The sequence below is a fragment of the Rattus norvegicus genome, chromosome 1 (genome assembly GCF_036323735.1).
Source record: "Rattus norvegicus strain BN/NHsdMcwi chromosome 1, GRCr8, whole genome shotgun sequence".
Lineage (NCBI taxonomy): Eukaryota > Metazoa > Chordata > Mammalia > Rodentia > Muridae > Rattus > Rattus norvegicus.
The window spans coordinates 241,540,643-241,564,272 of record NC_086019.1 but is presented as its reverse complement, the minus strand read 5'-3'; the positions used below and the strand labels follow the sequence as shown (position 1 = coordinate 241,564,272).

Below are 23,630 nucleotides of genomic sequence, written 5' to 3'. Positions count from 1 at the left end.
AAAGGCTCTTGGTTTTGTTGGTGGTTGTCTCTGCCAGAGGCCATGTATGTCATACTGCATAAACCAGTTGTCTTTGGTTTTGATCTGGTCAGATGGCAAGAGTAGCAAAAGAGAGGTGTGACAACCTGTTAGGTCTTTCCCATAAAGAAGACCATGCTTGGAGTCCTTAAAGGTAGACCAATAAATGGGAAATGACATCTCCTGAATCAGCCAGTTGGACTGAGTAACTCCTGCATCCCCCATTCACTCACCCAGTATATATTATAAATTATATGCGATAGCCCCTATTTTCTGGTCCCAATTCTATTGTAGGAAGTTTGTCTTCTTTTTTCAGTTATGTTCCCTCTTTTAACCCCCTGGGGGGTGGTCTTCTTTATGAAAACTACCTGCTGTGGTTCATGAACATCAGTTTTTTGTACTGTAAGACCAGAATTCAGCATCACTGACTCAAAGAAAGCTTTGTGTGACTGACCAAAATTCTATGAAGTCTCCAAGGTACTCCAACAACATACATGATTTTGAAAACCTAGAATTGGACTCACTATAAACCTAAAGCAATCAACACGATATGGTACTAGCATGAATAGCCCTGAAAGAGAAAAGGGACATACATGTTGCAGGGGTCGGGGACACAAAAAGCCAAGTGTCAAAACACTACATGTATGGCTGCACCTTTTTGCCTAGGCTGCCACAGGAGAATAATATAGACTCAGTGACTTACACAACAGAACTTGGTTTTATCGTAACACAGCAAGTTATAAATCTCAGATCAAACTGCTTGCCTGGTAGCACCTCATCTAGCAATCATTTCTTCCTGACTTGCAGAATGTCACATTCCTGCTCCATTGTCCTGCAGTCTGTCCGGTCCGTGCCATGAACTGAGAACCCTGGATTTGCTTCCTCTTCTTGTAGGAAAGCCTCTCAATTCTGTAACAGGTGCCCTGCCCTCAGGTCTTCAGCTAACTTTAACCTATGTCTATATATTTTTACCTTTCTCTATGTACAAGTACTACTTTTGCAGTTGATTTGGAAGGGGACATAGTTTGAACATTAGTATAGGTTGGCTTAGTGACATAGTTTCTAAGGTGTAGATCTGCTGAAGGCAGTTTCTTTTGGGGATGTTTTAAGTCTCTCATATAAATGACTAAAATAGAGTTGGAAGGAAATGTTAAAGAGAGTTTAGTCATAGTTCAAGACAGAGAATAAACTCACAACAAAACACGGCAAGCAAGCTTTAAATCTTTGCGTCTGTCAGGGGGTCAGGGTTGGAATAGCTTTCTGATTTAGAGATAATCCTGCAAGCCATTACAGTCAGGTCCTGAGAGAGAGAGACTGCCCAGAGTGTCAGTGCCCTGATGTCACACTAAGGGAGCCATGTAGACCAAGACTGAGCCACAAATAGAGTTCCCCACTTTTCTCTCTAGGTCTTGTCTCTTCCTATAGTTGTCGTCTGTGCTCTGTCCTTTGTGTGAGTTTGGGTGGTCTATCCCAGTGACATGTCTAATTGTGTACAGAACCTTAAATGCTTTTGAGGCAGGTTATAATCTTGGTTTCAGTCCTGGCAAAAGTTCAGTCTCATCAAAGGTAAGAGATATTTATTTTCAGAAAACAAGACTTAACCATGTGTCAAGGCATTCTACCTGGTACCTGACAAAGGGAGGCAGGAAAGGGAAAATGAGACGGTGACAAGTTCTCAGCTAACATGGGGAGTGAGAGCCTGGAAGTAGCTACTTTGAGATGAGGACTTTGGGGCTAGAGAAGTACATCTCTTATTAAGGTGATCCATGGAGAGAGGTGCCTTCCATTTTGGGAATCTTACCATCTTTGGAATAGTTTTGAATGCCATTTCTCCAGGAAATAACAATTCTTTTGAAAACCTCACCAAGAAGAGTGCCCAAATGTGAGCCCAACAAGATTGACACCAGACTTAACTATGCACAGAGAACAATGAGCAGCCCAGTAAAGCTTGGAGAGGAGGTCTTCTCCAGGAAAGAGACCAGCCATTGGTTGTCCAACACCAAATGTTGGTTCCTGATCACATACACACAACTAACATTATAAAGACTTAACAGGTTATATTTAGAAATTTATGTGTATGTACATACGTGTGTGTGTGTGTGTGTGTGTGTGTGTGTGTGTGTGTGTGTGTGTGTGTGTGTGTGTTTGGGGTGCTTATGCCAAGGCATGCATATGGAGGTCAGAGGATGGCACAGCATTACACACTGGTCTTCACCTTGTTCCTTAGAGGCTGAAAGCCAAGTGTGTTCTACCTCCTCTCTCAGTGGTACCACTTGGATTCAACCCTGGTCCTTATGGTTTTTTGGTGAGCCCTTTACCCACAGAGCCATCTGCCCAGCACCATTTTAAATCTTCAAGGGAAGCAGTTGTGAGGCTCCCTTCCCCCCTTGGCAGGGTATTTCAGAGCCTATGGAGTGTGACAGGAGACCACAGAAAGAGCATCAGTGGCCATGAATGTTCGTAGCTTGCAGAATACTATCAGTCCTTCCTTCAAGTCCTTCCTAGGCTTCAAGTAATGGAAGGAAGATGCTCAAAATGTCCTTCATGTACCAACCTGGAGAAGAAATAGGGCACATTCTTCTTGCCATCGAAAGGTTCCTGAGTGTTGAGAGCTCTTGGTGCCACTTTCTAGGAATGTGGTGGGAAGTTGACATTGGACTAGGACAAGGAAGTAGGCTCAAGATGAATTCAGCTGAGGAATGTGTTATTTGTATCTTAATGGGTTTTGTTAAGGCTCTGAATACAGTAATCATGGGACCTCTGTTTATGCTTTGTTTGTTCCTTAACTACTCTGTTTATACCTTATTTATTATTCCTTGACTACTTTGTTTATGCCTTAGGACTGACCATATTCTTTGTATGTACCTAGAATGGTAAAAAAGCAGAGTGGAGAAAAATAAACCCACTTCAGCTTTAGAACTGGCTGAAGTCAAAATTATAATGTTGCCTAATTGTCTTTTCTTTCTTTAATGCTCCCTCCCTCCCTCGAGACACTGTTGACTGACTGAGCTGACTTGGTCACCTGAGCCTGTGGCCCAGTGCTCCTTGGGTTTCTGTCCCTCAGTCCACTAGTCCATTCCCATTTCCAGAGTGCTTTTTCTTTTCTACGGAAATGTCTCTTTCTCAACGTATGTCTCTGGTCCAATTCATTGATGCTGGACAAAAATACTTGGGTATTTCAACAGTGCCTCTGGGAAAGTTTGGCAGTTATTTCTGGACTCTGGTCTTTACCTATAACATTTGATAAGCCAGGCTAGAGATACAAGGGTAAGACGTTTCTGGTCTTTCTGTCTCTATAATCTATCAGTTTGTCTACCTGTCTCTGACCTCTCCTGAACCCCCCTCTGTTGTTTTTCTCTCTTTCTGTTTTTTTTCTCTCTGTTGGGGGCACATAGGTCCTTGTATCCACAGTTAAGCAGTAAGAACATCACACATGTTAAACATGAAGAATTGTCTCTTCAATAGATATATATTATTTTCCCACTCAGAAGACTGGTAAGGGAGGTCATTAATAACCTAGTATTTTGTGTTCTCTGTACAGGCAGAACACATCAACCTCATACAGCAGGACCAGAGTGGGCTAATAGTGTAGGTAACTTTTGCTTTATTTGTATGGTCAGAGGCTCTCTCAAGCTCACACAACCAGAGCTGGAAATGGTAATAGTCCAAATGACCTCTGTACTGTCTGTATGACTGACACTATACTAGATCCTTCCTAGGCCCCTGAAGCTAATACTTGAAGCCTATCTCTAGAACTAATCCTTTTGAAAGAAGTCACATGTTCTTTGAGTTGCGTTTCAATGCAATTATACCTCATGATACCTCTGTGTGCACAGGGGATTGTATTACACCAGGAAACATTTTTTCCATATTGTACAGTGCTGAAATATATTCACAATAAACAGTGTCAGGTTAGACTCTAGAAGTTTGAACCAACATTTGCTAAATTATGTTCAATCGGATTTCGTTCATAGAGACCAGAGACCCCAACATTTGTCTTTCTCTATTTTTCTCTATCTCTATGTCTGTGTCTGTGTCTGTGTCTGGGTCTGTGTCTGTGTCTGGGTCTGGGTCTGGGTCTGGGTCTGGGTCTGGGTCTGGGTCTGGGTCTGGGTCTGGGTCTGGGTCTGGGTCTACCTCTGCCCCTCCCCCCCAAACAACCAAATTCATGGTTATTCCTTCTTTTCCAGAGCACTTTAAAATGATGAACAGGCTTCTGTCGGAAGGTTAATCTGGCCCAGGGGCGTCAGATTCAACCCAGCTTTTCTTTGCTTTCTCTGGCTACAGCATTCCACAGGACAGCAGTAGCCCAGAAAGATCTACCTTGACTGGGAGGCTCACAAGGATCCTTCTGGGGAAATGTGTCTTGAGGTGGAGGCACATGCACTCGTGCATAAGCACCTGCTCTACCTTACCAAACTTCTTGGCATGGTTTTATGACCCATGGATGCCCTTCCTGCTGCTGTCACACAGTGGTTATTGTTTCTGAAATAAATGGGTGGGGTACTCTGAGGTGAGGAGTCTGAGAATCTCACTTCTTGTCTGCCCCCATTTGGGTCTTCCTAGCCAGGCTCCTTCTGGAGGAATTGATGTAAGAAGGGCAATGAGAGTGGGGAGGCCCCCAGGCTCAGGGGATCAGAGGTGACCTGATTCCCTAGGTCTCAGGGGCAGGCAAGAGGGCCTTTTTTCTTCCTAGTTATATGCCCAGTTCTTCTGTTCAGTTGCAAAAAATGAGATGCTCCTTACCTGGCAATGCAGCAACTCAGCCTCAGGGTGCAATGCAGCGCCCCATGTGCCTTCCATTAAATCTGGAACCACTGGTTGGTTGCCCTGTATCTCATTACCTTTCTGGTGGGGTATGAGGCCCTTGTCTGAGGGACGGAACTTTTACCCACCATACCCTAAGCCTCAGTTGTGTGCCCACCAAGTCTCTGGGTCTCAACTTGTTCTACCTTACCAAACTTCCTGGCATGGTTTTAATATATATATATATATATGTATATATATATATATATATATCACAAATCCATGCAAATTTAGTTTCTTGGCAAACAGCTTTTAATATCTCTTGTCTGAGGGAATAGAATCCTGGGAGAGAAAGAGGAAAAAAAATGTGTCCTGGCTTTTGGTTAAGCCAGCCAGGGATGGGCAAGAATGCACCTGTAACAGCATCTCGAGAGGTCCTTTGTGGGGTATGATTGAAAAGAAAATTATACAAATTCTAGGTTTAGAAATATAAAATTAAAAGAGTTAGCCCCAAAAGCCACAAACTCAGGGCTAAGCCCTGCCGCCAGGAATAGCAGGCCATAAAGATAAAGAAAAGGAATGCAGGATCCAGCTCAGGCTATTGAGGACTGACCCATAAACCATCCAAAGACATTCCCCCAGCTTACTCAGAGTCATACTTTAACCAGATGTCCTCCAGACCCTGATAAGCCCCTACTTGTGCTTTTCAGCCATTGTGTCCTGCAGAGAGCACTCTAAGAAACCGGGCAGCCCAAGCCTAACCAGAGGTGTTTCAAATACAAATGCTCCATCAATTTTGACAAACTTTTAAAAATAATGAGGACCTGAAGACCCTACCCTTCTCCTGATTTAGTAGCTCTGTTCCAGGAACCAGGGGGCCATAAAACCTTCTGGCGTCCCCTTATCTCCTGGAGCCATAAAACAATCCTGTAACTTGCGGTGCATTCCCCTTTGACATTCCCCATCCCCTGGTGCTCACAGCCTCTGCCTTTAAATACTCTTTTTCCCAGCCTCTCGGGGCTGACACCTCTGTCTCCTGCACGGGATACGTGTCAGCCCGGAGATCTCTATAATAGGTCTCCGTAATAAACCTCGCCTTTGCTTATTACATCCAAAATGGTCTCTCTGTGTCTGGGGTCCGCGATTTCCCAAGACTTGAGTAAGGGTCTCTCTGCGTGGGATCTTTCATAATAATGGGGGCTCGTCCGGGATCTTTGCGACCACCCCAGACTCCGAAGACCCCTTGGAGGTGAGTTGGATGTTTGTCTGAGTGTTTCTGTGTGAGCGGCGCCGCATTTGTCAGTCTGTGTCTGTCTCTGTTTTGGTTCCACCGTGTGTGTATATATGTGTGTCTTAGTACTGGTCAGTGGTAAGAGGGCAGATGGGTATTCCTGCCCTGTGGTAAGAGGGCAGATGTGTATTCCTGCCTTGTGCTGAGAGGGTGGATGTGTATTCCTGCCCTGTGCTAGGAGGGTGGATGTGTGTTCCTGCCCTGTTCTAGGAGAGTGGATGTGTATCCCCACTCGGTGCAGCTGCCTTCGTGGTCCGTGAGGACCCCCTGGCTGCGGAAGGGGGGACGCCCCGGGCCCGCAAGGCTGGAGCCCCTGGAAGACGTTCCACGGGCGGAGAACAGTCGGGAGAGCCCGGCTGTGGACAGTCAGGAGGACCTGACTCTGGTTTTCTGGAACAAAGGAGATGGAATGCTCCTTTTACCTAGGCGGGAGTGGACGAGGAATCCCACTCCGCCAGAGGTCGAGTTCGGCTGCCTATTTAAATATAGGCGCGGACAAGTGTGCTTGGTCGTTAGGACAAGAGGACACTCTGGAATCCTGTTGGGAGGTGGAATCAGATGGTCCATCTCATCCCAAAAGCAGCTAAGGGTAAGCTGCAGTTTGGGCCAGGTACTGAAGGTAACAGGCATCTGTAAAAATTGGTTATAAGATGCTTTGTCTTGGTCTCGTTTGTCTGACTTGTTTTCTGTGGTATTGTCGAGTGTCTTTTTGGCTTTTGTTTCGTTTTTGAATTTTGGACTGACGACTGTGTTTGAATTTTGGACTGACGACTGTGTTTGAATTTGGACTGACGACTGTGTTTGAAATCATGAAACTGTTTGCTTTGTTCGTCAAAGAGTTTTACTTGGTCCTCTTGGTGCTTAAGTTAAAAGTTAAAAATAATTTGCTTGAGAGAAATTGTTTTCTGCCAGGGAGTTTTGTCTATCTCTCTTGAGCCTCCTCCCCAAGGAGAGCGGCCCCTCCCTTTACTCCCCTTGATCAGCCTAGCTGCTGTTAACAGTTGTGTAAACAGACATTAACAAAAACCTTGAGGACAAAACCTCTAGTAAATAAAAAAGTTCCCCAGTTCCCCAGATTAGGCCTCCGGTATGAAACAAGTATAGTGAGTAAGAAACTTAATTTTATGGACCCCGCTCTAGTGGCGGTGTGTTGGTTGATAGCCAACGTTAATTTTTTAAAACATAGTGTTTTATCTGTGCTTGTGCTCCCAACACACAGTAGGGGGGAGCGAAATTAGCTGCGGAGCTGCTGCAGCGAGCATGGGGACTTCTCAAGTCTCACCCAATTTTTCTGGCTCTTCAGGAGCTGTTTAAAAGTAAAAGGCTTAAGGTAAAAAGAAACACTGTAAGCTAGCCCTAATTAAATGTGGTTCTTTATAAGACTTGCCTTGGTCATGGTGTCTGCTCACAGCAGTGAAACCATGACTGAGACAGTTTTGGTATGATCTTTTCCCATTCTGTAGGCTGTTGCTTTGTCATTTTGACAGTGTCCTTTGCCTTACAGAAGCTTTTCAGTTTCATTAGGTTCCATTTACTAATTGTTGATCTTAGTGCTTGAGCTGTTGATGTTCTGTTCAGGAAGTTGTCTCCTGTACCAATAGGTTCAAGGCAGTTCCCCAGTCTATCTTCTATTAGATTTAGTGTCTGGTTTTATGTTGAGAACTTTGACCCATTTGGACTTGAGTTTTGTGCATGGTGATAAATATGGGTCTATTTGCATTCTTCTACATGCTGGCATCTAGCTAGACCAGCACCATTGATTGAAGATACTTTCTTTTTCCTATTGTATGACTTTGGTTTCTCTCTCAAAGATCAAATGTCTGTATATATGTGGGTTTATTTATGAGTCTTTGGTTCTGTCCCATTGATCAGCCTGTCTGTTTTCATGCCAATACCGTGCAGTTTTTATTACTATTTCTCTGTAGCACAGCTTGAAATCAGGGGTGGTGATGCCTCCAGAAGTTCTTTTATTGTATAGGATAGGTGTAGCTATCCTAGTTTTTTGTTTTTCCATCTGAAGTTGAAAATTGCTCTTTTAGGGTCTGTAAAAATATTGTGTTGAAATTTTGATGGGAATTGCATTGAATCTGTACATTGCTTTTGGGAAGATGACCATTTTTACGATATTAATCCTGCCAATCCATGAGCATGGGAGATCTTTCCAACTTCTGAGATCTTCAATTTCTTTCTTCAGAGACTTGAAGTTCTTGTCTTCAAGGCCTTTCACTTGCTTTGTTACTGATACACTAAGATATTTTTTATTATTAGTGACTATTGTGAAGGGTGCTGTTTCCCTAATTTCTTTCTCAGCCTGTTTATTGTTTGTGTAAAGGAGGGCTACTTGTTTTTTTTTTTGAGTTATATTTTGTGTCCAACCACTTTTCTGAAGGCGTTCATCATCTGTAGGTATTCTCTGGTAGAATGTCTGGGGTCAGTTATATATACTATTATATCATCAGAGAATGGCTATACTTTGCCTGTCTCCTGGGTTCAATCCCCAGAATCCATGGTGGAAGGAAAGAACTGAATCCAGGGAGCTGTACTGTGACCTTTACACAAATGCACTGTGTACAAAGTGGCATCCTCACACTCACGTTCACATACATACACACTGACACACACATATTCACATACATATACACGGATATACTCACACACATATACTCACACACACAAAATCACATACATATACACAAACACACTCATACATACATACTCTCTCATACACATACATATACACATTTACTCACATACATACTCACACACATAAACATTCACACACATACACACTCAAACATATATACACTCACACATAAACACTCACACACATACACACTCACACATATATATACTCACACACATAAATACTCACACACATACAGTTTCACACATACTTACACACATATATTCACTCACACACACTCCCATACATATAAACACACTCATATACATACACACTTATCCACATATACACTCACACACCTCACACACATATATACTCTCACACTGACATACATATTCACACACTCATACACATACACACTCACACACACCAACATTCACACACACTCACATACACATACACACATGTACACTCACACACATACATATTCTCTTACACACACTCACACACATACACACTCTTACAGTCACATACCTGTCACATACTTCATACAAAGCACTAATAATACTTTAAGTGTGATGAAAGGATCCGATTTAATAAGACTTTTAATTCAAGATTGGCTTATCTCTTGCTTTACATCTGCCTCTCTTTGAGCGATAGTTGGGTCTTATTTGCTAACGCAGCTGCCTAGAATCCTCACATTCCTGTATCTCCCACAAGTCGATTGTCTCACCTCACTGTGCTCATACATATTTCTCTGGTCTCTCGGTGTCTTCCACATCTTCCCATTTCCTCAAGAAAAGTGATAGAACAGAAGCCCAACCCTTGGAAATGACTTACAAGCAGGAGAGATTCTTCACATTCTGCCATATGGAATTTGCTTCCTTCGGTTTCTCTAAGTCCCTGTGGTGGTTTGAATAAAAATGACCCACAGAGGCCCACAGGGAGTGGCACTGTTAGGAGGTGTAGCCTCGTTGGCAGAAGTGTGTCCCTAGGGGCAGGCTTTGAGGTCTCAGATGCTCAAGCTAGGCCTGGTTGGTCTCAACCTCTGAAACAATAAACTGGTTCCACTAGGTGTTTTGCTTCGTAAGAGTTGCTGTGGTCACGATGCCTCTTTACAGCAATAGAAACCCTGACTAAGACAGTCCCTATGTACTGGGGTGTTGTTCTTTCCAACTCAAAGGATACTGACAAAGACGTTCATATGTCCCACACAGTGCCTGGAAAGCAACTGACTTAGAGATGGCCCCATTTGCTCCCTTCCTTAAGTTTAGCCACCCCTACTGTACTTTTTCAGTACGTAATCCACAAATCCAGTCCATTGTCAATTGGGAGTGCCAGTACAAATCTCTGATTAAACATGCTAACTTTAAATATTACGTATTTAATCTTTTATTTTTATGTGTGTATGTGTGTGCCTGCATGAGTTTATGTGTACCATGTGCATGAAGGAGACTGTGGGGGCAAGAAGAGGGGTTCCTCCAAAACTAGAGTTACAGATGGTTGTGAGCTACCATATGGAACCTGAACTAGATTCTCGGCATGAGCAGTAAGGGCTCTTAAGCACTGCGCCACCTCTCCATCCCAAACACACTAACTGCAGTACTTACCATGAAAATCAAGTTGAGTGTTTAACTGGATTTCAGAACCAGCACTTTACAACCTCTGCTTTTGCATTCTGTAGTGATGCCCTGACCAGAGAGGAGACATTTAGAAAGACCACTATGTCTCCACTTGGCTTACTAGACTATTGAAAGCACAACCCTAAAACAATGGGTGCAAAAATTCTTTGGTGGAAGAAGTGAAAGACTAAAATGTTTTGGTGTTGAAGCATCAGAGGAAGAGCTTGCCTCACAGGGAGAGGTTTCCTGCAATTTTGTCATGCTATTTCACAGTCAGATTTACACAATCTGTTTCCAGGTTTCTCTTTCCTCTTTTCTATAAACTCGTAACCCTGCTGCTGGGAAGGGAAATGGAAAGTAAAAGTCATTCTCTTCCTGACCTGACCAAACTGTAAATAAATAAACCCATCTTAACTTTCCAGTCTATGCTTCTTAGTCTCTGTTCATTAAAGGAAGCCGTAGACTTTAGAAACACAGGTACCTTATAACAGAGACCAGCTCCTGGCTAACTGATGCCTGTGGTTACAATGTGGGGACATTTCTAGCTGGTTGGCATGTTATTCTGATTATCTAACTCTTAGGTGTCAGTTGCCTATGAATGCCTATTGGTAAAGAGAAAGTAACTTTTGGTTTTAAGTCATTCTTTTCTGTGAAAAATACCCCTAAAAGTTTGACTTTATCATTTGGGCAGTGACCGATGAACTTTTAAAGTGAAGACCTTGCTATGTTTGGGGCCCTTCATGACAAATTGTAAAGGCAGTGTATTTGAAAGGCCCCTCAGTATGGAGGCTCGGTTGAACTAGTGGTGGAGCAGCAGTCACTTAGCTGTGTGACTAGGAAGTTTACCCATTTTTCGAGAGTGCCCACTTTGATTTTCAGCAGAGCCTAGTGTGATATCTGTGAGCTTAGATTTTTGGTTTAACCCTACCTCATGTTTGCTCACTTGGATTCCCCTTAGGCTACCCCGCAGTACCAGCTGGTATGAGATCATTTATCACCCACACAGGACCTTGAATAAACTTGGGGACGGGTTGTCATGATGTACAAACTCAGAAGGCTAAGGTTCTTGGAAAACTGTTTTTTTGTTTGTTTGTTTGTTTGTTTGTTTCGATTTCAATACATTTGTGAGAAAACTGTATTATAATTCGTGTGGGCATGGGAAAGAACTAAACGCACTACATCTTGATGACCCTTAAGAAAAATTTTCGGTGATTTTTTTCTAATGCACATTGATTTAATGTAACTGCCTGTGTATGTGACAATTAACATGATGAAGGCAGAACTTTTGGTGGCTGAGGCAACAGTTCCATTAAAGGTTTATCTATGTGAGGGTCTCATGGACTCCAAAGAGATGAGAAACTCTGCTAAAATTCCTGTCAAAAGCAGCTTAAGGGACAAGGAGTTTATCTCAGCTGACAGTTTGAATGTTCAGAGCATCAAGGTAGACTCCTCAGGCACAGTTAACACAAAGACTTGGGGATTTATTCTCCCAATAAGGAATAATATTTTATTAGGGAATATAGAGCCCAGCCAGGATTAATATACATTGTATTTAAAAAGTACACATGCTTCTCTTCTCTGCTTTGTTTTGAGATAATATGTTTCAAAAACTAGTTTTTTTTCTCTCCAAAGTAAGCTAGCCTTCAAAGAAATGCCTTTATTCTCTACCCCTGTCTGTTGTAGTGCTGTTTACTAAAGGCAAGATAAGGAATTAACCCACGTTCCTGCAAAGAATGGCGTTTTGTTTCAGTAGCTCAGTTACACTAATTCCCTTCCCCCTTAGGTCCTACTTGCTCCCCTGGCTGAGCTGTGACAAAGCCTCTTCTAGCTTCTTAATTACCATTCAGTTCACAGTGCTATTTAGACAGAAGGCAATGCTAGTACACTTTACTTAACCAGAGTTCTCTTCTCCCACAACAAAGCTGAAATAGTAATTGACCTTAGGGTGAAACAAACACTAAGACTGTCAAACAATTGCTCTCAAAGTTAGCTAAAGAAAGGTGTTGCCTTTCGTCTATTGGCTCACCAGAACACTTACTCTGCCTTCTTCTCAGCTCGGTGCTTTCATCCAATGAAAGAAGAGCCCTTTGCTGACTAACCTGAAGCAGGTTTGAGCTTCATGGTCACAGCAGCAAAATCCTAACTGTAGCATTGTTCCTCACTTTTGCTTCTCTGACCTTTATCCCAGTTGCAATAGCTTTGATTACCAGTAAACTTTGTTTTCAAGAACAATTTTTAGTTTGATAGAACAAATACAGATAGCAAATAATTCTCACATTATCTCCCTGCAAATTACACAACTTCCAGAATTTTCCCTAAATGTGTATATGTATGTGTGGGAAGGACATGTGACTTCCTCAAAAATTTCATGCATGATCATCATCACTGTCATCGTTGTGTGTATGTATATATGTGTGCATGTATGTCTGTGTGTGCATCTGTGTGTGTGTGTCTGTCTTTGTATGTTCTGTGCAAATTGTGTATGTTATACTACAGTGCATTTTAGAATATGGGAGGACAACTTTGTGTAGTGTCTTCTCTCCTGCCTTTATATAGATTGCTAGGCTTGAATTCGGGTAGCCAGACTTGCTTGGCAAGCCTCTTTACCCACTAATCCATCTTGCCAGCCTTCTACCTTAAAGTCTCTTACTGAACTGTTGAGCTAGCAAGCTGCCTGGATCTGGTGGTCTTCACCTCTCAAGTGTTGGGGTCGTGACATGGTGAGAGAGCTTATGAGAGACAGTCGACCTGACTTTTATAATAGACTCATTTTCCTGATAAATAACCGATTCCTTTCATAACTCGCAATCCATTAATCCATGGATGGATGAAACCATTTATGAGGGTTCTGCCAATTACCTTACAGACTTCAACGATGTTCTATATTAGGGACACATGCATTTGTGGGAGGGGGCATCTAAATCGTGGTAGTTGTTTAAATGCATTGTAATACAAAGCGAGCTTTGCACTGGAGGGATCAGAGGAATCACACTCTCCTGCTTTAATTCGGGACCCAGGTATATTCCCGGTATCCCTTTTTTAAGTAGAGCTTGGAATACAAGGCATTAATCTGAGAAAAATGGACACGAGCCAAATCTTCCCTTTGCAAATCTCTAGATTTGGTACCTTTTGGGATGTACTGTTCTACTAGACAATGACTAGAACACTTGTGAGTCTTTTTATTCTAAGGAGCCATGGGGGATGACAGTGGGCAACCAAGAAGTTGCGGCTCTCCCAACCATAAGAACCAGGCCACTGATCTGAGCTCTGAAAACTACTTTTTTTTTTTTTTTTTTTTTTTTTAATCAAGCCAGCTCAGTCAGTCAACAGGTTCTCCAGAGCAGGAGTGAGGATTTTTTTTTTTTAAAAAAAAGACAATTAGATAACATTATAACATGACTCCGGCCAGTTCTGAGGCTGAAGCGGGTTTATTTTTTCCAGTCTGCTTTTATACCACTTTAAGTACATGTAAAGTGATTAGATCAGTTCTGGGTCAAGAAACAAAGAAGATGACAAACAAAATCCTGTAAACGACTTTCTAAACAGGATGACTGCCACACATGCCTCACCTGAGTCAGCTCTGAACTTTGCATTAACTCAAATGTTCTTTTTTTTTTTTTTTCAGAGCTGGGGACCGAACCCAGGGCCTTGCGCTCGCTAGGCAAGGGCTCTACCGCTGAGCTAAATCCCCAACCCAACTCAAATGTTCTTAAAATCGGGCCACAAGTTCCACCACACTATTGGTGCAGCCTGGAGAAGGCGCGACACTCTTCAGCTCCACCGTTACCGTAATCCACATAATATTTGTAAAATTCATATCCAATAAACAACTTAGGACAGCCAAAAAATAAAAATCTTGGTCTATTCCCCAGTCCTGGCCCAAAATCAGATTCCTGCCCTGAGCTGGCTTTTGTCTGGCCAAATTCCCGCCAAGTGCCTAGAAGCAAGTGTCCCCAGAAGGCTCTCCACATTCTTGGTTAAAATTACCTGTGATTAGAAACTTCAAAAACTTCATGATGTTCACTTGTGGAGGAATGGAATGAGATTCACATATTTTATCTTGCTCAAAAATTAATTTGAAATGGATCTAAGACCTTTTCATTTAAACACAAAGTACTGAAACTGCTAGGGATGTCACAGGAGATCCTCATCTACAGTTTTAGGGTGTAGACCAGACACAGCACCGACAACACATGAAGGAGTCCTGTGGTGGCTATTCCCGGCTGTCAGTATCTGGAATGGACCACAACCCAGAACTTATAAGGATCTTGTGGAAAGGAAATAGAGGAAAACTTACAGGCCACATGGTACATGCCTTTAATCCCACCACTCAGGAGACAGACAAGCAGATCTCCGAGTTCAAGGTCAGTCTACAGAGCAAGTTCCAGGACAGCCAAGCGTAGGTGGTGAAGGAAGCCATGGAAACCAGAAAGCTGATGAAGATGTAATTGAACAAGGGGGTCATGTGCCACTCCCAGCAAGCAGCAGAACGTGGCAGCTTTGACCACGTGGCTCTGGCTACAGAATCAAGAATGGAATCTCCCTCGGAGACTAAGGAAAGTCACTGAGGCCCTATGTGTGACAGGGCTGTCCTTGCATGGAGACCCAGAAAGGACATTGTGTGAGGTATCCTAGGTTCTGCTTCACAGCCAGCCTTGGTGATGAGTAAGAGTCACCCAGGGAGTGACCGGTTTTGAAGGCGTGAAGGGGACATGGAGAGAAGGTGAGGCTTGGCACTGTGAGAAACCCAGAGAGGTTGGTGAGGGTGCAACCTCACTGTCAGTTGAAGGCCGAGGACTGAAAGAATCATGTAAAGAAGATGAGGCCTGGCATCATAAAGAAGGCCTATGAGAGAGAAACCATGGCTAAAAGTGAAGCCCAGGAAACCTGCTAACAGAGAGTGGAAACAACTCAAGAGAAAGAAGTATATTGCAGTCAACAAAGCTGAAAGGAGTCAGAGATCTGAAGAGCATTTTGACATCAAACACAGAGATGCAGGATTTGCAGTTTGCCCGGCTAGTTTCACAGGACCAAGGGCTTTTCTTCCTATTGATGCTAGACAGTGCTGTCCTCTGCTACATATGCGGCTGGAGCCATGGGTACTAATTGGTTGGTGGTTTAGTCCCTGGGAGCTCGGGGTTGGGGGTCTGGCTGGTTGATATTGTTGTTCTTCCTATGGGGTTGCAAACCCCTTCAGTTCCTTCAGTCTTTTCTCTACCTCCTCCATTGGTGTGTTTGTGCTGAGTCCAATGGTTAGCTGCAGGCATCCTCATCTATATCAGTAAGGCTCTGGTAGAGACTCTCAGGAGACCTCCACATTTGGTTCCTGTCAGCATGCACTTCTTGGCATCAGAAATAGTAACTGGGTTTGGTGGCTGCATATGGGATGGATCCCCAGGTAGGGAAGTCTCTGGATGACCTTTCCTTCAGTCCCTGATCTACTCTTTGTCCCTGTATTTCCTCCTGTGTGTATTTTGTTCTCCCTTCTAAGAAGGGCTGAAGCATCCACATTTTGGTCTTCCTTCTTCTTGAGCTTCATATGATCTGTGAATTTGTTTCTTAGGCATTACAAGCTTTTGGGCTAATATCCACTTATCAGTAAGTGCATACCATGTGTGTTCTTCTGTGATTAGGTTACCTCACTCAGGATGATATTTTCCAGTTCCAACCATTTGCCTAAGAATTTCATGTAGTCATTTTTTTAGTAGCTGAGTAGCATTCCATTGTGTAGATGTACCACATTTTCTGTATCCATTTCTCTGTTGAAGGACATCTGGGTTCTTTCCAGCTTCTGGCTATTATAAATGAGGCTGCTGTGAACATAGTGGAGCATGTGTCTTTGTTATATGTTGGAGCATCTTTTGGGTATATACTCAGGAGTGGTATAACTAGGTCCTTAGGTAGTGCAATGTCCAATTTTCTGAAGAACCTCCAGACTGATTTCCAGAGTGCTTGTATCAGTCTGCAATCCCACCAACAATGGAGGAGTGTGCCTCTTTCTCCACATCCTGCCAGCATCTGTTGACATCTGAGTTTTTTATTTTAGTCATTCTGACTCGTGTGAGGTGGGATCTCAGGATTATTTTGATTTTCATTTCCCTGATGACTAAGGATGTTGAACATTTCTTTAGGTGCTTCTCAGCCATTCAGTATTCCTCAGTTGAGAATTCTTTGTTTAGCTCTGTACCCCATTTTTAAATAGGATTATTTGATTCTCTGGATGCTAACTTCTTGAGTTCTTTGTATATATTAGATATCCCTCTATCAGATGTAGGATTGGTAAAGAAATTATAACAGCAAGGAAATGGAACCAACTTAGATGTCTGTGAACAGATGAATGGATAATAAAGATGCAGTGATATACAAAATGGAATATTGTTGAGCTGTAAGGAAAATGAAATTATAAGGTCTGTAAAAAAAAGTGTATGAACATACATGTATGTAACAAAAATTGCTAATAAAGGGGCCATGAATTTGAAAGAGAGCAAGTAAGCGTGTATGGGAAGGTTGGAAGGAAGAGATGCAAGGGAGAAATGATGTCATTACATATAATTTCAAAAGAGGTAACGTTTGAAAATGCATTTCCTTTCTCATATTCAGATCAGCATATAATGTGCACGCATGCGCAAACACACAAAGACACACACACACACACACACACACACACACACACACACACACGGAGTTGTAAATCTGGGATTACCCTAACATTTACAAAGCAGATCAAGAAAGGGTAATGGATGATGAGGAAGGACAGACAGACACTGGCCATGAAAGAGACCATAAAGCTGTTTTCCTAGCATCAACTCTTCCATAGCCTTTTCTTTTCTGTGGTAGATAGATGTATAACAGTATAACTGAATGTGGAAAACACTAGCTGGAGCCCCACTGCTTGAGAATGGCCATTCCCACTGTATAGCAGTCCAGGGATATGTGGAGTTTGAGACTGGCCAAGACTTTGAGTGGCTCCCTTAAACCAGCTGTGTAGTGGTTTTCCTTGTGGGTTCACTAAAAATAAAGCAATATTTTTAATAGTCAAAAAAGAGGAAAGAATATACAATTCAAAAAACAGTTGAAGGAGAGAGGTTCATCAGGAGGTTTCAGGGCATGTGCGGTGGAGACAGAAAGGTTTTCCATGACAGTTCTCAAAGGGTCTCCTAAGTAGACCATCTATGGCTCTTAGCTGCTCCCTGTGGTTTAGGACACACTCTCCATTAGATAGAACACACAGTTCATTTAGCAGCCCAAGCACACTGAGCTCTTCTTAAAGGAGACACTCATTAGGATGTGTGGATGGACAGAATGGCAGAGAGAATGACAGAGCAGCAAATAATTGTTCCAGTCTCAAACCTAAGCCTCTCTGTAGATTTCAGTGTTCCTTTTCCCTTAAATGCAAATCCAGCTGCACATCTATTCGCACCCACCCACAGACATCCTCATCCTATGCTCTGTTAGTTGTTTTTTTTCTTCCAAATATCACTGTCCCCACTGTGTGCTTTGTGAATCTGTTTGTGCCCAAAACACTCTGAGCAAGATGATGAACACCAAATCTGCTGACCCAGAGACTTTCAGAACTCAGACCGTTGCCAGATTTATGTAACCACATGATACACACTTTTTCTCTTTCCCTGACAGTTACTAAGTAGCAATTTGTTGCACAAAAGGTTTACAGGAGCAACTTTCCTGGTTTTCTTTTTAGCATTTGCTTGTGTTTTTATTCTAGTACTACCGTGAAGAAGATATTTGCATCACAAACTTGATTTTCGCTTATTAGGCAGATGCTTATAAACATAGAACTGGAAGAAGATATCTGGGAGAGAGAAGCCCTCCTTTCTAAGGTCTCCTCTCATCCCACTCTGCATGTATAGTACTGGGGACCAGCACTAAAGAGGAATTCTAGACACCATGCTTGGCTCAGTCAATGGCTTTTAACTTGAGCCGAAAATGGAAATATCTTCATTGCCTTGGATTGAAGCTCAGAACAGAACATTAGAATCTGTACAGGGATACTACCCGAGGTACGTCTCTCAATGTCTGCTGGAGGGAAATTACAGTGAGGTAGTTTTCTATCTGATGCTTAGCTCAGGCTGGACTGATGGAGAAACTTGTCCTACTGTGAAAACAGTGCTCACAGTTACTGAATGTTCTTGATCAACTGTCATAATTTTCCTTTTGATCTCATCACAACGCCATAAGGAAAGTCCTATTACTATCCTGGTTAATATGTAAGTAAATCTGGCTTAGAAATATCAACCAAAGAAGCCAAGATCTCATATCATATTCGCAGCAAATTTCAGTAAAGACCCTGGCTAACAGTGTCTCCAGGTGGCACTTTGGCTCTGCTCAGTGCAATCAGGGGTGTATAAAAAAAAATGAGACCAGAACACATCAATATCCCTCATTACGTGTGAGCTGGGGAGAAGAGAGAAAGTCCTCAGGAGAAGATGTCTTCAGTTGACCCAAACTCAGATACACAACCAAGTCTTACCTGTGGGAAGCACAGTGTAGTTAAAAGCCCCTGTCAGAGATACCTCTGAGTTCAGGGCATGGTTTTATCACAGATTGGAGGGAAGTCAATAACCTTATGTTGAAATGCACAGCTGGAAACTGCTCTCAGTTCTTGCCCCTTTGCTTATCTGACTACACTGCTGCCTACTAAAGAAAGATACAGAACTATGGACATGACTCAGGAATACCTTACAAGGAAGTTCAGAACCACACCTTTTCAAAGTTTCTGCTCCCTCTACTAGTCTGATGGAGAATTACACTAACCTTGGTCTCAGAAAATTTTGATTAAACAATGAATTTGGGTTGATGGACAGTCTGTGGGATTGTTGAGACTTTGTTGAAGGGAATCCACGGAAACAGTCTTAAAAGGATGAGGACAAGTCAAAAGAGCTATATAGATACAGAATTCGATGTTAGCACCCAACTTCCCTGGGTGCTCTAGACTCCATTCGCCCATCACTGTCTGAATACTGCATACCCTACTACTTGTTAAACACATGTTCTACTGGCCAATTCAAATAAGGTTGTTTGGACTACTGATAAGGTCATGGTTGTAGTCTTAGTGGACAAAGGTAGGAAATTCACAGGAGGATATAAATGATGTGGACTTTATTGTTTTCAGACCAACATCTCAAATCCAAAACCAAACAACAACAACAAAACATGGAAAAACCAAGCACCTGCAGTCTCATTCTATCACAAATGCTCTCTCCAGTGTCCTGTTGTAAGCAATGGATCCTGCAAAGCCTTTTTGGTATATGTGATCATAGCAAAATATTCTCATATGTTGATGAAAATATACCTCCATGTCTCTACTCTTTATGTTCCAACACTAGATGTAAAGCCCTAGTTATATACTCACACAAAGGCTGCATGGAGCCCAGCATGAACATGGCTTCTCACAAAAATCTCATCAGATTCCTAAATCAAGCATATCATTGTTGCTGGAATTTCCAACCCTAGTAAGCCATATAAAGAACACACAATCCAGTTATTATAAACTAACCCCTATATTCGAAAGTGATTGTAGGTTGCCAGTGCCCTGGTCATTGGTACTGAAGGGAGAGGATGCAGAAAGTCTTTCCCCATGTTTGGAGGACCCAACCTTATCCTTGCCAAACCTTGGTGCTTTCCCACATTGCCCACTGCCTGTCCTTCTAAAAAAATAATAATTAAAGCTATATGCCTAGATTGGGCAGATCTAGCACTCTACTAACTTGTTCCACAGCTATGAGACTCCTTGTTATTTGTGGTTTCTCTTGGCCAGGTTGTTCTGGTCCAGTGTGGCTTCCCCTTTTTCACTGTCCTCTCTTCCCCTCCTGTTCTCCCTCCCCTCTCCCACCTATCCCCTACTCTTAAACCTCCAGTCCTTTCTTTTTCCTCTTATGTCTAATCACCAGCTCTAGCCATTATGGGCCACTTAAAATTCAATGTTCCAAGGGGAAGCTTACTGACTGCCCATGGGAGGACAGAAGTCTGATCCAGAGCAGAGACTGGCAAGTAGACAGAAAACAATAATGATTTCAGAGCAGTGGGAAAAGGAGAGGAGCCAGGTTTTGATTTGATAAGTTAATAGAAACTTGTTGGGTAGAAAGAAGAAACTAATATTAAAGGTGATGTTTTTGTTGTTTTCATTGATAAGTCAGAAGTTTCTTTAAAATACATATGACATCACCTGAACTGTGGGGCAACCCTTCTTGAAGAAGCAGAATTAACACCAGAATACTAACAGTACCAGGCCAACCCACCACTCTTCTTTACTATCAAAGCAGAAACAGCCCTCTCTAGGTTTCGTTTTCTCTAAGCTGGAAGCTTGCCAGTTTCACTCAGGAATTGAGGGCGTGGCAAACTGATAATCCTTCCATATATAAATGCCTTGCTCATCCTAGAACCCCTAGAATGCCTTTGAGTTTGGAAGAGTCTCTTGGCCTGAATTAAAGTGCTATGGAACAAGTTCTTTCTCCCAGCACCATGAGGTAAAGACTTTCTCATTTTTGCTCACCTTAATTCTGTATATATTGACACTCTAAACTCAGAACCATAACTGATGGGTTCCTGGGCATGCTTCATCCTGTTCATCATTCTGATGTTGATAAGTTTTCAAAGTCTGCTCAGTGGGGAAGGTTTTGGATAAGAGGCAAACAACAGCATTAGCATAATAACCATTGGCCTTGGAAGCCAGTAGAGGAACAGTGATTCAGGAAGTAGATATAGAAGGGTCATTAGCCCTAGATCGATTAGACAAGGAGATTCTCTAGAACCTTGGTGGACAACCCATCCAACATCAATACAAAATGCAGCTTTTTTGGATGCTCACAAAAAGCATGGAGACCTTCCCCTTTCACTGGGGGCCAGCCATAGTTAGATCTTCTTTCTTGTTGGTTTTCCTTGAGGCAGCATAGAGGGAAGAGTGCTGGTGGAGGGTAAGACTATCTTAGGAGATATTTAGGGTTGCTGTGTAATAATAAATAGTTTACTTATCTAAGTCTGAGTTACTTTGCTGCTGTTGCTGATCTACCTTCTGTGTTCTTCTGAGGCCAGAAATTGTAGTCTCTGTCATTTAGCACATCATCCTAAAACATCAAGAGATTAAGTAAAGGATTAATTGCTAGAGCCTTTTCCCTTTTGTCCAGATGCCTCTTGCTCGTTAGGCTAAGGGGAACTTTGAAACGATAAACTTCTGTTGAACTGGAAAAAGAGAATAATGTTCATAGAAGAAAAAACTTTTACATAAGCAAATATCCATAAACTCTCATAAATTCGTATTGCTATAAAATTATTTTTAAAAAAGCCTGTCTTTTATGTGGGTGAGAGGCTTTGCTGACTGAGATGAAGATATATCTACCAGATATCATGGGGCACTGTGGTGCTGAACCTAATTCTGGATAAAAGACCGCCTTTTAAAATAATTTTACAGCAACAAATTCATATAAAGATTCACACATGCATATTTATACATTTCCATTCATCCGGTTAGGTTCAGCATGCATGCATTCTCACAATTACATTCTCCACCCCCCCACACACATACACACTGTTACAATTGCATACTCAAACACACACACACACACACACACACACACACACACACACATATTTACATAAGTATATAGAACAAAAAGGTAAGCACCACTGCAGAAAGAACTCACTCATTCTGGATGAAAAATTAGCTCCAATCTTCATTGCACAGAGATAGAAAAGGCTTCTACCCTTTTACTGCTAAACCCAAGTTTGTAAGTAGAAAACTTTGTTCCTTTAATAAGACTAAGCCTGCTTTGTTATTAAGGAAAGACCTGCTCCGTCCATTGTAAGGAGAAACCTGCCTGCTCCTTCTGTTCTCTGCAGCTTCCTTTCCCTCATTCCCTCTGCATTCTGCACATTGCTCTCTTAGTATTTTATGTTATTTATAGTTTCTAAGTCATTCCACTTTGCATTCTCCTTCTAATCTTGCTCTCCCCTCCTGCTCTGATGTCACAGTAATGCTCTTACTCTCAACACCTTTTGTCCCAATGCTGTGCCATTACTTCTAAGTTCTTGAAGTCAGTTCTGTCTAAAAATCTCTCATGTGTCCTGGCTAAAAATTATCCTCAGTTTTGTTCCAAAAGGTTCTGTTTATATCTTTCTAAAACATGTTCTCTCTAAAATGTTCTCCTCAGCAGAGTTCGGCCTTTTCTCTTTGCCCTTGGCACTTACATATCATTCAGAATTCAAGATCACATGGTAAAAAGTTCATCGCAAGTTTACACAAATTCAAATCATAAATAAAGAAGTTTGCAACAGTGCACGTTTGCATGCATATCCATTGCGAGTACTTGTCTGCCTAGACAGTCACCATATGTCACAGCTCCACAGGTTCACTGAGAGTTACAAAACATAACTAAGCTATTTGTGGAGTTTTGTATAGATAAACCCAGTCAATATTTTATCTTCTATCCTATCACCTATAATAAACCCATAGTTCCCTATTCATGACCTTTGGTTGTTTTACAACCTCTTGGAATGTGCTCTGTGTAGTAGAAAGTATGGTTATTATCTAAGAAGCAATTAACTGGTGACACATGGGAGACTGACAGAGTTCTCATTGCAGTTTTGACTATCAGAAAATGATCTAATAGTGGTCCCACTGTAAAAGAGCTTAATAAATACTGACATAGTTTAGGAATTCTTACAGGATCATCACAAAGAAGCAAGAAGTCATCTATTTGTCTAAATAGCATCACTACAAAACAGTACATCTTCGTAGATCTGCAGAAATCTGGTCAAAAGGGTGGGTTCATACCTAGTTATTATCATATATGTTTGATAATGACAGAAAAGGAATATTAGCAGCAGAATCTTTTGTAACATGATTTCTCCTGTGGTGTGCTAAATATCCAAACCCTAATAAGCCCATGCAAGGAAAACACAACTCAGTTGTGTGTTTATAAACTACATGCATATACTTAGCAGCTATGCCTTAACACTTTATTCCCCAGTTATAAAACCCCTGCTACTTGCAGTTTCTCCAGGCTATGCCTTCTCCATCTTCCTTCTAATAACTCTCCCTCTGTCTTCCTCTGTTCAATGTCTCTTGCAACTCTTCCTCCTCTCCTCCTCTTCCTGTCTTCACCAGAAAACCTACTTCCTCATTTTCTCCCAGCAATAGAATATTTGTCATCTTTTTTAGCCAATTAAGGGAAATTTCTCTACATTTCACGTTTTTTGTCCAATAAAAAACCTCTTCTCCCAGATATAATTGAAAAAAATTATGACAAGTAAATCACACAGTATGAGGTACAAATGACATACAGTCCAACAATTTGTCAATTAGGTAAAGCACTCT

General features: G+C 42.0%; 1 protein-coding gene and 1 non-coding gene across 4 annotated transcripts in view; both read left to right on the top strand.

Moving 5' to 3' along the window:
- Ifit1bl (interferon-induced protein with tetratricopeptide repeats 1B-like) overlaps positions 1 to 23,630 on the top strand; it is a 44,701-nt gene that overhangs the window by 16,204 nt on the left and 4,867 nt on the right. The window contains exon 2 of one of the 3 annotated variants that reach the window (XM_063287425.1): positions 13,926 to 20,784. The exons of 1 other annotated variant lie outside the window; for it this stretch is intronic. In XM_063287425.1, the coding sequence (XP_063143495.1) occupies positions 20,753 to 20,784 (32 nt within the window). In that variant the 5' untranslated portion in view covers positions 13,926 to 20,752. Of the gene's footprint in view, positions 1 to 13,925; positions 20,785 to 23,630 lie in introns of those variants that run through there. One more of the 3 variants, NM_001408749.1, reaches the window with a different exon arrangement.
- LOC120100208 (small nucleolar RNA SNORA71) lies at positions 19,815 to 19,946 on the top strand. Its single transcript, XR_005499989.1, has one exon. It is a non-coding gene; the product is annotated as a small nucleolar RNA SNORA71 (small nucleolar RNA).